Genomic DNA, 15,160 nt, shown 5'->3' on the forward strand with positions numbered 1-15,160 from the left:
CAAAACTTCATTCTTTTTTTATGGCTGAGTAATATCCCATTGTGTTTGGGTACATATATACCACATGGTATATCCACAAATGCATATACTATATCCATTTGTCTATCGATGGAAGATGGACACTTAGGTTGCTTCCATAGCTTGGATATTGTAAATCATGCTGCAATGATGCCTTTTTGAATTAGTGTTTTGGTTACTGCTCAATTTCATTAGTTACCTTGATCTCCTACCCCAAACCTGCTACCCCTTAAAAGCTGCTTATCTTTTAGTCTTCTGTGTTTCAATGACTCACAAAACCTGAGTCATCCTTTATTCCTTTCTCTCTAAACATGCAAGTCACCAGGACCCATTTCTAGAGCCCGTGCCTTTCCGCCTAGCACTGCCAGAACCACCCAAGCCATCACCTTTTGCCTGGCCTCCTATAACAGCCTCTTCAAGGCTCCCCTGGCTTCACTTTTTTCCTCTGCTTCCCTCCCTCCTCCTCCTAGCTTACATAATCTCCACAGTGATTAAGGTTATCTTTTTGAAGAATAAATTATGCCACACCTTGGTTTACAAGGACTTGTATAATTTTGTCCTTTCCAATTTCATCTCATCTGCACTGCCCCCTTCCCCAAACTCGAGCCACACTGGCTTTTCTGAACATGACAAGCTCATTCTTGTCATTGGGTCTTCACCGGCTATTTTCTCTATCTGGAATGTTCTTGTCATTTAGGCCTCAGCTTAAATGTCACCTTCTGAGACTGTCCCTGAACACTGTCTAAAGTAGCTACCAAGTCACTCTGTGTCACTTTTTTTCATTCTCTGCCTACCACTTAGTACTAGCTGATTTTTTTCACTTTACTTAATTACTTGTTTAGTCTCTCCTCCTCCTACCGAAATACAAGCTTTATGAGAGCAGGAATCTTGTCTATTTTGTTCAGAGCTGTATTATTAGCACCTACAAAAATGCCTGGTATGTACTGTCGACACTATCAACTTGGCTAAGGGAGAGAACACTGAGTAGTTCACTGAGGAGAAAAGTCAAGTTTTTAAGTGTTATAAAGAAAGGAGGTAATCCATGGTACTTATACTAATTAAGCATAACTAGCATTCTGTATAGAAATGAGTCTATATACATAGTTGTATGAAGTTAGCATGATATCTTAAGCTTCACACTCTAACCACTGACATTTTGGGGTGGAGAATTCTTGGGGGGTGAGGGCTGTCTTGTGCATTGTAGGATGTTTAGCAGCATCTCTGGTCTTTGCCCACTAGATTCCATTAGCATCTTCCCAGTTGTAACAATCAAAAATGCCTCCAGACATTGTCAAATGTCCCCTGTGGGATAAAATGTCCCTGGGTTGAGAACTACTGGATTAAAAGAATTTGCACTGTGCAATGGTCAGGGAGGGGTCTTCAATTAAATCTGGTAAAGGCCTGGCATCCTAGGGTCAAAATTTGTTTGTTTTTGGTTAATCCTCACCTGAGGATATTTTTTTCCATTGATTTTTTTGGAGAGAGTGGAAGGGAGAGAGTGGGGAGAGAGAGAAGCATCAATTGGTTGCCTCCCGCATTTGCCCAGACCAGGGCGAAGATCGAACCTGCAACCCAGATACATGCACTTGATGCCTGAGCCACACCAGCCAGGGTAAAGTTTTTTTTTATCAGCTTCAAGCTAGTTGAAGCCTATGGCAGTGAAACACCAGTTTCAACAGTTCCTAAGCAAGTGCTATGGTGAGGGAATGTGAAATCTATGGAGAAATTTGATGAGCATGGTCTTAAATTTATTAGCAGACAATTAGTTGCAATTTAAAAAAACTAGTAAATGTACAGTGAAGAAATCAGGCAAAATCTTAACCAAGTGGCCAAATTTAATCTCACTTATGATGGACAGATGAACATCATGTGTCTGCAGTGTTGATCCCCTAAGAAGAACATGTCTATCACCTGTGTCATGGTATAACAGCTAAGAATGACAACCTTGATTTAAATCAGAAGAAACCACCATACACAAAATAAAGTTTTATTTTTAAAAAGTAGCAGAGGGTACTGTATCCTTTAAAAACAAATGTTGTAAAAGACAAAGAAAAGCTGTGAGAACTATTCCAGGAGGCTACAGAGACATAACATCTGACCTTAGACTGGATCATGTACTGGAGGAGGGAAAATGCTATAGAGGATATTACTAGGTCAACTGACAAAAATGGGTTATCAACTAGGTTGAATAAAATATAATAAAGTAAAATTTTGAAGTTATTAACTGTATATGGATATGAAACAGAAAATCTCTTTTTCTTAGGATATACACACTGCATAATTAAAGGATAAAAGGTCGTAATATATAACTCTGCAATGTTTCTGGGGGGAAAAATTATATACAGTTTATCCATAGAGAGAGGAAGGAAGTGATGGAGTAAATGGGTTAAGACGTTAAAGATAGCTGAATCTGGGTAAAGGGTATACGTATGTTTATAATATTTTTGTTTACAGTTTTTCTATTTGAAATTATTTCAAAAAGCTAAAACAAAAGGTTTGGCTTTGGAAAACAATTTGAAGTAATCTGGCAGCTTAAGAAATTGGCAATATCCTTATGATACAATTAGCATTGTGGAAATATCACGGATTCCACCCCCACCCCACCCCCCAAAACACCTACATTTTTGTCCCCACGGTACTAACTTGTGATCCTGGGAAAGTCACCTAAAGCTTCTCTGGGCTTCAGTTCCTCCGGAGTGCAGCTGGAAAGAGCGAGTGAAAAAATGCGTATCACAGCCTTTCTGGTTCCATCCACATGTATATGTGGGGAGAGGGGGGAGCGTGTATACATTATACTTAAAGTGTGAGCAATAAACAGGCCTAGAGACATGCTGCCCCTCCGGCTTCTCAACCCGCGGCCGCTCCACTGGCCCCCTTCCCGGGCCTCGCGGCCGTGCCCTGGGCTCCAGCAGGCGGCGCGCAGGCTCGCCTCGCCCGGCCCGAGGGCGCAGGCGCCGAGCCAGACCCGGGGCCGCCCCAACCTCGCTCTGGCCCCGCCCCCTCTCGAACTCCGTCGCGGGATCGCCGTGGAAACGCATTCTCGGGGAACCGGCAGCCGCCAATGGGAAGGGAGCGAGTGCCACGAACAGGCCAATGAGGAGGGAGCGGTGCGGAGTTTAAATCCGAGGCCTGGCCCGCATCGCCGGGCGTGCTGCGGAGAACGGTTGTCGGTGTGTGTTGGGTTCAGGTCCGGCTCCTCCGGGCCGTCCCGTGTCCTGCTTCTCCCGACTGAGCTGCTGCCTGGTGCAGAGGAAGCCATGGCGCTGCGGGTCACCAGGGTGAGCTGCTGCGACGCGCGACAGACGCGGCCTTTCTCGCCGCGCGTTCTCTCCCGGTCTCGCCAGCCGGAGCCCCCCGGGCGGGAGCACACCCAGGCCGGGATTTGGGGAGGAGGATAGGGGTGTCGGTGGGCCCCTGGCATGGTGGGGCGGTTTGGAGGTATGACCGACGGAGAGAGGAGGGGACAGAGGTCTGGAGGGGCCTTGGATAAATATTGGGGGAGCAGGGGGGGAGGGTCGACGGGAAGCCTTTTCTAAAAGATGACGGAGGTTCCCTGTGTGGCTCCCACCGACTGCCTTAACTCCCTTCCCGGAGAGAACGAAGGTGCGGGCAATTGGAGACCTTTTTTATTTCCTTTCAAATGTAAATTCGTGGTATTTCTGGGCCGGCCGGGACTAAACGAGCAGTCCCCCTATTCGCGGGTGTAGAGGTTCTGGGAGGAAACTGACTTGTCACAGTCTTAGCCTAGACCCTGCAACCCGGGTTTCCTGGTTCACAGCCGACTTCCCTCATTAAGAGCCTCCCTTTTGGCTCGTCTTAACCCCCGACTCACCCTAACCTGTCTGGGCCAACTCTCTACGTGGTCTTGATTTTTTCAGAACACGAAAATTAATGCTGAAAATAAGGCGAAGATCAGTATAGCAGGCGCAAAGCGCGTGCCTGTGGCCACTGCTGCAGCCTCCAAGGCCGGACTGCGGCCAAGAACAGCGCTTGGAGACATCGCTAACAATGTCAGTGAACAGCCACAGGCCAAATTGCCTCTGAAAAAGGTAACTACCTGCCTGATCCAACTTATCTGTAAAAGTCCACCTTCCAACTGTGATCCTGACGGAGAAACATTCCATTCTCTCCCATTCATCCACAGGAGGCAAAAACTTTAGCTGCTGGAAAAGTTATTGCTAAAAAGCTACCAAAACCTCTGGAAAAGGCACTGGAGCCCATACCTGTGCCTGTGCCTGTGCCTGACCCGGCACCGGAGCCAGAACCTGAGCCTGTGAAAGAAGAAAAACTTTCTCCTGAGCCTATTTTGGTAAACTTATTTTACTATTTTCGAGTCTGTTGATTGTTTCTTTCCGAACCTCATTTTACTGTAATGCACGGAATAGCATCTGAATAGTGATAATAGTAGCATTTATAGAGTACTCTGTGAAACACTAAATGCATTAATTCACATAATCTTATACTCTCTTAGCTAGTATTCTACTTTGTAGGTAAGTATGTTCTAGAGTCATGTCTAATCAGTGGCACATAGTGGATTCAAGCCCCGGCTCCTGCAGCTTCACAATCTGTGCTTTTTTGTTGTTAAATCCTCACCCGAGGATATTTTTTCCATTGATTTTTTTAGAGAGAGTGGAAGGGAGAGGGGCAGAGAGAAAGAGAGAAGCGTCCATGTGAAAGAGAGACATCGATTGGTTGCCTCCCGCACACGACCCTTCTGCCCACGGGCTGAGCTCTACCCACTGAGTACACTGGCCTGGGCACAACCTATGCTTTTAATCACTTTGTTCACGGTATTAAGTGGTAGCTTCCTGGACCAAAGATTGAGCTGTCTTTGGTACAAATCATCTCTGACCAGAATTTATTGACTGAAACACAAATTGTTCTCTTTAATATATTTTTTACTCACTAATTAATAATTAATAAGCCTGTAACATAATGGTGTAAAGCAGAAAGAAAATATAACTCTTCAGGGAATAGGTGAGAAGATGAGTTAGTTAACCACCTCAAAAACCAAGAATTAAGCAAATGTATCTACTGTGAAGGAAGAACAAGCCATTTGGGAGAGGCTGCTTTGCTGAAATTACAATGAACTGCATCCTGAAGCTCTAATTTTAAAAGTTTAGTAAAACCAGTTGGGAAAATCTGTAAATGTCATTCAGCCTGGCTTATATCTAAGGGTATAAGATTGAAGGCTATTGCTTTAATATTGACCTTCTGGACATGGCACATGAAACCTGTAGCATGCACAGTCTTTAATTGGTCATGCCACACTACCTGCGGTTTCCTTGAAAGTCCCATACTATACTGACTCTTGCCTTTGCTTTCACACTAGTTGAAAATGCCTTTCCCACTCTCTTTCTTTTAGCTAATAATCTTTTAAGCCTTCAAAATATATCCGATATCAACTCCTGAAGCTTTACCATACTTCCCCCACCCCAATTACTGTTCCTAGAATAACTGTCCTTATTTCATTTGCTTCTCCTAAATCCAAAGCCCCTTGAGGACATCATGAAGTCAGTGCCTAGCACAGAGCTTGGCTTGAAGAAAGTGTTCAATGAATGAACAGTGGAGTAACTGGAGTTTGAAGGAAATGGTTAATGAAGTCAGTTAATTAGTAGTCAGGACAGAATTTGTGCTCTCTTGAGCAGTGACACGCAGCCCATGTTTTGAAATAAAGATGAAAGACTGATGTGTAATTCATTTGGAGTAACTTACAGGACACTAATAAAGAGATTTGTTACTTATCAACTTCCTTTGGAGGAACGTCCAGAATGTGAAATTATTTGCTTCTCTGTTTCACCTGTTCACATTTAGATTGTGCTGACTTCAAATTGGCTCACTCAACTTGGCATTTCACTTCATATAAATTATTTTCTGAAGAGAAATCTAATAAATATAAAAAGATGATACTTTTCTTTAAGGAAATGAATTACATGACTATTCAGCGAATGATCTCTTTAGTTAGAACCAATAATCTGATTTTTATTCCCAGATTGTATGCTCCTCTTTACTATTGATTCAAAAGGTCTCTCTGTTTCAAGGTTGATAATCCCTCTCCAAGCCCAATGGAAACGTCTGGCTGTGCCCCTGCCGAAGAATATCTGTGTCAGGCTTTCTCTGATGTAATTCTTGCAGTGAATGATGTGGATGCAGAAGATGGAGCTGATCCAAACCTTTGTAGTGAATATGTGAAAGACATCTATACTTATCTGAGACAACTTGAGGTCAGTATTATGATTAGGATCTTTGTTTTTTCTAAACTCCATCTAGGATTATTAAAGATATTTTCCATTAACAGTTTACAATAACTCAAGCAGGATGTGAGAAAAACATTTAACAGTATATTCCACTTTCAAATTCTCCTTCATGGAATATGGGGGGGGGGGGAGTCACTAAACAAACCAATGAAGTCTTTATTTGCCATTTTGAACAAGGAAAGTTGATAGTGAAAGTAGATACTACCATGGCTCTTTCTAAGGGGAAGTCCGCAGATTGAATGATATATTTATATCCATCACAGTTAGGAGCTGGCAAGTCCCAGACTCTGGGTTTAAGGAGGATAACAGCCAGGAGGTAGATGGTAAAGGAGGAAAGGATGGAAAAACTGTAGCCACCCCAACATAGGCGTTGGGGGGTCAGTGTGGCTGATCACCCCAACACAGGCGTTGGGGGTCAGTGTGGCTGATCACCCCAACACAGGGCATTTGGGGTCATTGTAGCTGATCACCTCAATACAAGGCATTTGGGGGTCAGTGTAGCTGATGTGCATGCAATATCAGGGAAACTATTCTTTGTGTCCAAGAGTACACTCAAAAACTAAAGTATTTTCTTTTATTTCATCCCTCTTTTGAAACTTTCCATTAGTGGCATTTGTCCTCCCCCCCTCCCCCAACCCACCCCAAAAAAGGAGGCATTCTGTATGCTAATATAAGCTATACAGTTACCAGATGTACCCAATTTTTTGTAATGTGTGCTCTTCCTTTGGCATCATTAACATCATCAGTCTCTGGCCTGTTTCTTTGGGGCATCTCCATTTTCTACACGATTGTCCTGCAAGATGACTTCCTCCTCGTCAGGACCAGCTTTCTGCTTTGGTTTTCTTCTCCCTTCTGAAAGTTCGTTCTAACTTTAGAGAAGTGGATTTAGCAGATGTATGTGCTGCTCCTTGATGGTTCATTCTCCTTATCTATGGTGTTTTGGGGGATTAAACCATGGGGCAGGAGAAGGGTAGCACATGGGTTCCAGCTGACCTGAGAGCTGCTGCTATTCTCTACTTCATAAAGCTCAAGTTCTGGGTTTAGAGTTAGAAGAGATTGGAGATGATAGTAGGGGATCTCTATTGGGGAAGAAGTGGGTACAGGGCGTGGGCCAGTAGCGGCGATGGGAAAGTGAATGTAGATCAGCCAATATGAAAAACCTGTCACACTGTGCTACTTAATGTCTTTGTACTTTTTCCTTCAGTGATAGAGCTGTTTGTAGTGACCATATGAATAACTGAGTTAATTACTGCTAGATTCTAAATGCTCCAGAGCTATTCTGTGGTGACTAATATTTCTGCTCAGAAATGTCACCTGGAGTCTTGCTTCTAATAAAAATCAGCATTTCTTCTGCAGGAAGAGCAAGCAGTCAGACCAAAATACCTTCTGGGTCGTGAAGTCACTGGAAACATGAGAGCCATCCTAATTGATTGGCTGGTGCAGGTTCAAATGAAATTTAGGTTACTGCAGGAGACCATGTACATGACTGTTTCCATTATTGACCGGTTCATGCAGGTGAGCTTAATTCCATAATTGAGGGTTCTTCCTTCCAGGGGCCTGAGTCATAAAAAAACACCTTTTCAGCTAAAATCTGTATCGGGTGTCATAGAGATTTTGCTCTGGCAGTATGTTTTCCCACCTCTTTCATAGCTCTGTGTCTCCTTCTCAAATATATATTACTTACTCATCCAGTTGAACTTCCCATTGCAGAATAATTCTGTGCCCAAGAAGATGCTGCAGCTGGTTGGTGTCACTGCCATGTTTGTTGCCAGCAAATATGAAGAAATGTACCCTCCAGAAATCGGTGACTTTGCCTTTGTGACTGACAACACTTACACTAAGCTCCAAATCAGACAGATGGAAATGAAGATTCTGAGAGCTTTAAATTTTTGTCTGGGTCGCCCTCTACCCCTGCATTTCCTTCGGAGAGCATCTAAGATTGGAGAGGTATAGATCTCTTGAGGAACGTTTGGTGTGGTACATTAGAGAATCCTGCTGACCAAGCAGATGTAATTCAACTGTCTTATACCTAACTAGATGGGAAAGGGACACAAGCATATTCTTTATTTCCATTTAGGCTATATGTTTAATATTATTAAGGCCTTCTATGGGTAATTGCACTTGAGAGTTTATAGGAAACCATTTGTAGCTACAGTTATGGGCATACTGGTTATTGCCAAGGCAAAGTTTTCTGACAGAAGCTCAGTGACTTGTGTGTGGATTCTGTTCCAGGTTGATGTGGAGCAACATACGTTGGCCAAATACCTGATGGAACTAACTATGTTAGACTATGATATGGTGCACTTTCCTCCTTCTCAGATTGCAGCAGGAGCTTTTTGTTTAGCGCTGAAAATTCTCGATAATGGTGAATGGGTAAGCTCTGTCCCACAGACTTAGGTTGCCCTAAGCTTTTAAATTGTAAATAGTATTTGCCTGAATACAGAACTGTTTTCTTTAAAGGACAATTCAAATGGTTCCCAAATATGGCATCTACAGAGGGAACGATTAAAAATGATATCCCATTTGTGATGTCTTCATAGAATGTTTTCATTTCATTGCCTAGTTTTATCTTTCTATATCCCTTTGAGAAAGGCAGAGCAGCTGCTACTCGTTACAGGTGGAGAAGTACGAGCTGGTCAAATGATATACTAAAAATTTATTCACATTTGTTGATTGAACAAGTATTTCTATGCCATGTGCTACTCTAGGCCCAGGAATAGAACTATAAGAAAGTGGGCCTCAAGGAATTTGGAGTCTAGGTTTGGGATGGACAAGTTAGCAATTACAAGTGTATCGGTTTGAGCACATTAGTGTATAAGCACGGGATCCTAGAGAAGCATGAAAGGAGTGCCCAGGGAAGAGGGGGTCTTAAGCTTGTCTTAAATTTCAATTCTAAGCATATACAGTATCCATCTCCATACCGTACTCTTGAATAACATCTAAAAATGTTATGAAAACCATTGTTGATAAGCATTATTAACAGTAACTCTTATTGTCAGACACCAGTTCTACAGCATTACCTGTCATACACTGAAGATTCCCTTCTTGTTGTCATGCAACACCTCGCTAAGAACATAGTCATGGTGAATCGTGGGCTTACAAAGCACATGGTAAGTCAATCAGTGACAGGATGTTGTGGGGAAGTGAAAATAAATAAGACTTCATCCCTGCAAATGCATAGCTTATTTTTAAGGACTTGGTGTTTTATGTGAATACCTGTACCACTGGATCTTATGTTTTCCTCTTTTCTTTCATTAATTAGTATTCTTTTCTCTTCCAGACTATCAAGAACAAGTATGCCACGTCTAAGCATGCTAAAATCAGCACTCTAGCACAGCTGAATTCAGCACTAGTTCAAGATTTAGCCAAGGCTGTGGCGAAGGTGTAACTTGTAAACTTGAGTTGGAGTACTGTAATACCTGCAAATGCAATTGGCACCATGTGCTATCTGTATATATTATATGTTACATTGACTTACTTTTAATAAAGCTGTGGTCCTTTTTACCTATACCTTAATTCATTTGAATGTGGCTACTTCCTACTCTAGGATACCTTAAAAGGTGTGTTAAAGACATGGTGGGGAATATAGAATATAAAAAGTGCTTTCAATTAACCTGGGGGACCCAACTAATATATATAATTGTTGCTTATATGGTTTTTGTTTTATGTACCTGGCTTTTACTTTAATATAAATAACTGAGGTCATGAAGGCATTCAAAACTCTTAGTTCCATAGGGCATACTGCATGTAAGTCCAGTGATCTTAGAGAATCTGCTGCCTGCTTGGTTCTACTCAAGTAAAAGTCTGCCACCTCATCCCCAGTCCCCCTGTCTTCTGTTTCTTGTGGTGGTTGCTGCCAGTAATTCTAATAATCTACTTTTACCACTATTTCTTAAATTACCAAATTTAGTATCAATTTTTTAACTTTGAAAAATAAGAACTTTAATTCTAAACCTAACCTACTTGACTTTTTATTGGTTGAGAAAGTAAAAGGGGCTCCTTAAATATACAAAAGTACTATATCTTTAAAAGTTTATTTTACCCGTGGGCCCCCCCCCCCCCCCCAACTTCTCAATTTCTCTACCTGGAGGATGTTAACAGTTGGGATGTATCCTATCATGACTTCTATAAACATAGACATGGGTGTAAATTGTGGAGGTGTTTAAAAATGGAATCATTCTACATACTCAGCAATTCTTTCTAACATGTATAGGCCTTACCTATATTCCATAGTATGCTATAATGTATTCAGTCTCCTGTTGACATTCAGGTTTTTTCTGTGCCACTATAGACAATGCTGTTTATCGTTAAATACCATGTCTTTTTTTTATGTACACTTGTGTTCTGCAAAGAGTGTGTTCTCATTTCTAGCGGATGCTGCCAGATGACTTTCTCAATGTCATCAATGTGCAAAAGTGCTTGTTTTCTCTCCAGTCATGCCAGAACTAAAGTAATCATTCTCTTCAATTTCTGTGAATTTGGCAAAAAAAAATTCTACCTTGTTTGCTGTTTTATTTTATGCTTCTAATGGCTACTTGAATAAATTGTTGTCTACTAACATCAATATGTAAGGCTTTGCCGGTTTGTCACTTGCCCTTTGACTATTTTTGCTGTCATTTGCCATGCAGACACTTAAAGTTTTTATATGATTAAGTCTACTTTTTTCTGTAGTTGCTTTTGGATTTTCAGTGTTAAGGTCAACTCCATCTGAAAACCCTAAATACCATCTAAAACTAAAAAATTTTCCCATTTAGATCTCTAATCACTGTGGTATGAGGTAGGATTCTTCCAGATGGATGCCTATTCATGCCAGAACCATGTTATTAAAATCACCTCCAACTGAACTGAAACATCAATGCCCATCTGCTGCTCCCTGATCTTATCTTTCCTGTGATAAACTTAATGTAAAACTATATGACCTGGTAAGATGAGGCTACCACTATTTTCAAATATGTGGGGGCAATTTTCAAACATATGAACTTTAATATTAGGTTGTTACCAAGAAGCTTTTGAGATTTTGCTGTACATTATGTATATTATGTACATTATGCACTGGTTTCAAATGGACTGACATTGTCCTCCTACCCGGAAGCACTTTTCTACATCAAGTCTAGTTGCATACCCTTATATACAATGTCAGAGTTTATATAATTGCTGCACTTTTCTTGCCAAGTTTATTTTTTTTGTCTACCAATGGTTTAGCATCAGTTTCTCCACAAATGAATGTTGAGTGATGGGTTGTCAAGTTTATTATTGGGTTTAAGGTTTTTTTGTCATTATTAAAAATAGAATCTAATTTTCACTTTATTTTTATTGCTAGTTGAATTTTTCTTACCCAGCTGACATCAATTTTCTTTCTTGATTTGTTTTTAGTGGAGTTTTCTAGGCCTTAAATCCAAAAATTTTATTTTTTAATGTTTATGGTATTTGTTATATTAGAACCTCCAAAATAATCATTGGTAATAGGTAGATCCGTGTCTTGTTCCTGGATTGGACATCCCAAGTTTTTTTTCTTTTTTCATCATTATTTTTTAAAGCAAGGGTAATAATGTTGAAAGTAAATAGGTTGGTTTTTTTTTTTAATTTTATTGATTTCAGAGAGGAAGGGAGAGGGAGACAGAAACATCAATGATGAAAGTCATTGATCAGCTGCCTCCTGCACGCCCCACAACTAGACCAAGCCGGCAACCCAACCATGTGCCAACCAGGAATCGAACCTCTATCTCCTGGATCATAGGTCAATGCTCAACTACTGAGCTATGCTGGTCCGGCCTAATATGTATTCTTAAATCATTTATTCGCCATAGTAAGAGGGGACATCACAAGTATTTTTACCATTTAATATTTTTGCTGTTAGTCTTTAAGTATTTTTCTATTCATTTAGAGTTGTTATAGGCAAGCTGTGGAACTTCATTTACATTTTCAGCTTATGATATCTTTAGGGTTTTTTCTTTTGATATAATATTCCATGTTAGAGGTTTCCTAAAGTGTAATCAATTCTTGCTCGTGATATATAATCTGTTAATATTTCATCTTTAAAATTTTGCATCTCATTTGGGAAAATGGCTGTTTTTGTTGCTACCTTTTTTGGTTTTTGTCTATTTTACCATCTTAAAGGTAGGTTAAAGAGATTTTCATCTTCAAGTCTTTATCATTTGAAATCCTTGTTTGTTCATTGAAAACTGAATTAACTATAAAGTCATTTGGTACGGAGCTGCTTAAATGGTAGTTTTCCATGGTCTTTTGGTCAATTAGGGATTTTTTTTTTTCTACTTCTATTATCCATTCTGGATTTTTATATCAGACATGGTTGGCCAGGGCTGTTCTTTATCATGTTTTGAAAGAATCGATGTTTTTTTTCTTTTCTTTTTTTAATCCTCACCCAAGGATATTTTTTCCATTGCTTTTCAGAGAGTGCAAGGGAGAAAGAGAGAAACATCAATGTGAGAGAGACACACAGATTGGTTGCCTCCCACCTGCCCCGACTAGGCCAGAGATGGATCCTGCAACCGAGGTACGTGCCCTTGGCCGGAACTGAAGCCAGGACCCTTCAGTCCACGGGCCGATGCTCTAACCACTGAGCAAACCAGCTAGGGAGAAAGAATCAATTTTTGGCGTCATCATTTCTACCACCTTTGTTTTTATAGTTTTAGCTTTTATGTTAACTTACCATCTATTTTTCTATTGGTTATTTTCTAATTTAAATACTTAATGTATTTTAATAATAAAAGCCTTTATACATTTTTCTCTGAGATAACTTGCTTCTGAAAGTACTACTTTTCAGCAGTTTCAGGTTATACCTTTTGTGGTCCTTTTTGATCAAGAGGTTAAGTGCTCATTTCCTAATTTATTTTTAAAATTTTTTGTAAGACATCTTTATGTTGGTGATTTTTAATTGCATTGGAGATTAGTTCTGTAAATAGCCTTTTTAAAACAGTTAATGTTTTCTCTGTGGATAAGTACTTGATTGGCTTCTATACATAGTTCTAGTGATTTATGTAGGCAAATATTAAACCGCAGCTGAAGAGAGAGAAAAGTGGGGGAAGGATTATAAATGTGTGATAAATGTGTGGGTGTACAGCAATACATTCCTTTTTTTCAGAGCTATTTGAAAGCAAATTTCAGGTGTAAATATGTCACCTTAAAATACTTCATCAACATGTAAGAATTAAGGTCATTTTCCTACATAACTACAATCTTTAAGAGAAATGAACAAATCCATATATAATATGCAGTACATATTCAAATTTCCTCAATTGTTGCAAAACATCTTGAACTTTTTTCCAGTCCAGGGTCTCTAGATTCATTTTTTTCCTTTTAGACCAATTGCCCTACTTTTTGTTTTTCAAGGCATGGGCATGCATTGTCTTGACCTTTGTCTTGTAAAATGTCCCTCATTCTAGATTGTCTGATTGATTGTATAGTCAATTTCAGGTTATGCACTTTGACAAAAATATAGGGCATCTGTACAACTTATGCTCATACTGGAATCATGTATCAGATTGTTAAACTACTGGTGACACTAAGTTTGATCAGCTGGTTAAGGTGGTAACCATCAGGTACGGCTTTGCTGTAAAGGTGTTCTCTTTCTAGTTTTAGTATCCATAAATGTTCCTTGCTTTGAATCATCTCACTGCGAGTGGCGTAATGATAGTTATGTAATTCTATTATTCCTTCTATATATTTTGGATATTCTCTAAAGAACACCTCCCCAGCCACACCTTCACTTTTTTTTACTCTGGATTTTTTTTTAAATTAGTTAAAAAATCCATTACTGCAGTGGTTCTCAAAGTGTTATCCCCAACCAGCAATATCCTTATCACCTGGAACTTGTTAGAAATGCAACTCAGTAATTTAGGTGCCTAACAATCTGTTTTAACCAGCCCTTCCCATGATTCTGATGAATGCTCAGTTTGGAGAACTACTGCATTGTCTTTGTCCCAAATTTGGCCAGTGGACACCTGATAGGCAACAGCTTAAAAGTGTGAGGCTGACTTTGGAAGACATCTGGGTAAAGTGGAAAAAACCAATAGGATCACTTTTGGGGAGAGGGGAGAAAGTGTTCTTACAGGAATTTGGGGGTTGGAGTGGCGAACCTTACATTTATATCCAACGGTGCCTTTTGAATCTTTTACCAGGAACTGTGTTTGATAATGGAGAGGAAGAGTGGGGAGCTGTGCGATCAAGTATAACTCGGGAAACTAGCTATAGAAGGGAATGCTCATCTCGTTAAGAGACTCGAGCTGCTGGGCTTGTGCCGCTGCAAGGACATGGTCTCTTACACCACGGTCCATAATGAAAAAGTAGCTCAACCAGGCATTTATAAGCCCTGCATTTTCTCCATTTCCCGCTCACTGCCTAAGAAAGCTCAAACGTAACCTGCCGAATCAACAGGCTGCCACTTGGGGGCACCCAACTCTGCTAGGACTGCGAATTTTACTAATAGCGGAGGAACACGCTGCAAGTCTGGGGTTCGGGCATCTGCACTGCCTCGCAGGTGGCCTCCCGGGGGTGTCTTTGAACTTGGGCCACTCGTTCCTCCGCCAGACGAGGGGTCTGAACTTTATAAGCTCAGGTCAAAGTCTTCGTAAGCCTCTTCTATTTCTCTTCCCCAGCCTACCCGGCACACCCGTTTCCCGAGGCCTCGCCTGGAAAGAGTGCCAACACGGGTCAAAACGCGGCTGTTCCGCAGAGCCAAGGCCGAGCGGGCATTGGAGTCGGGGTTTTACCGTGCAGGCGGCGGCAGCCGACAGCGCCGAGCGCGTCGCGGACAGCTCGGGCCCGCCTCTAGCCCAGCCCCGAAAGAGCTGACTCTTTAAGTTCTTCGAACCTCTTGTACTAGTAGTTTGTACACGTTTTAAAGCACTGCAGCCGGCATAAAAGGG

At 41.0% G+C, this 15,160-nt stretch overlaps 1 protein-coding gene across 3 annotated transcripts; it reads left to right on the forward strand.

Moving 5' to 3' along the window:
- Positions 1-3,143: 3,143 nt before the first annotated feature.
- Positions 3,144-9,791, forward strand: CCNB1 (cyclin B1). 3 transcript variants are annotated; one of them, XM_016213916.2, is made up of 9 exons: positions 3,144-3,296; positions 3,897-4,067; positions 4,163-4,327; positions 6,060-6,242; positions 7,632-7,790; positions 7,986-8,222; positions 8,508-8,648; positions 9,275-9,385; positions 9,556-9,791. In XM_016213916.2, the coding sequence occupies exons 1-9, from the start codon at positions 3,276-3,278 to the stop codon at positions 9,661-9,663; spliced, it is 1,296 nt and encodes a 431-aa protein (XP_016069402.2). In that variant the 5' UTR covers positions 3,144-3,275; the 3' UTR covers positions 9,664-9,791. The 3 variants fall into 3 exon arrangements, with proteins under 3 accessions (XP_016069402.2, XP_016069403.2, XP_016069404.2); XM_016213917.2 differs by lacking the exon at positions 8,508-8,648; XM_016213918.2 differs by lacking the exon at positions 7,632-7,790.
- The last annotated feature ends 5,369 nt before the right edge of the window (positions 9,792-15,160 follow it).

The sequence above is a fragment of the Miniopterus natalensis genome, chromosome 3, assembly GCF_054644295.1.
Source record: "Miniopterus natalensis isolate mMinNat1 chromosome 3, mMinNat1.hap1, whole genome shotgun sequence".
NCBI classification, from domain to species: Eukaryota; Metazoa; Chordata; class Mammalia; order Chiroptera; family Miniopteridae; genus Miniopterus; species Miniopterus natalensis.

Bases quoted from the DNA above. Each gene is read 5' to 3' on its own strand.
- CCNB1 (XM_016213916.2), top strand. From the start codon at position 3,276: ATGGCGCTGCGGGTCACCAGG. The intron at 6,243-7,631 runs GTCAGTATTATG...TTTCTTCTGCAG, and splicing joins CTTATCTGAGACAACTTGAG to GAAGAGCAAGCAGTCAGACC. The intron at 8,223-8,507 runs GTATAGATCTCT...ATTCTGTTCCAG, and splicing joins GAGCATCTAAGATTGGAGAG to GTTGATGTGGAGCAACATAC.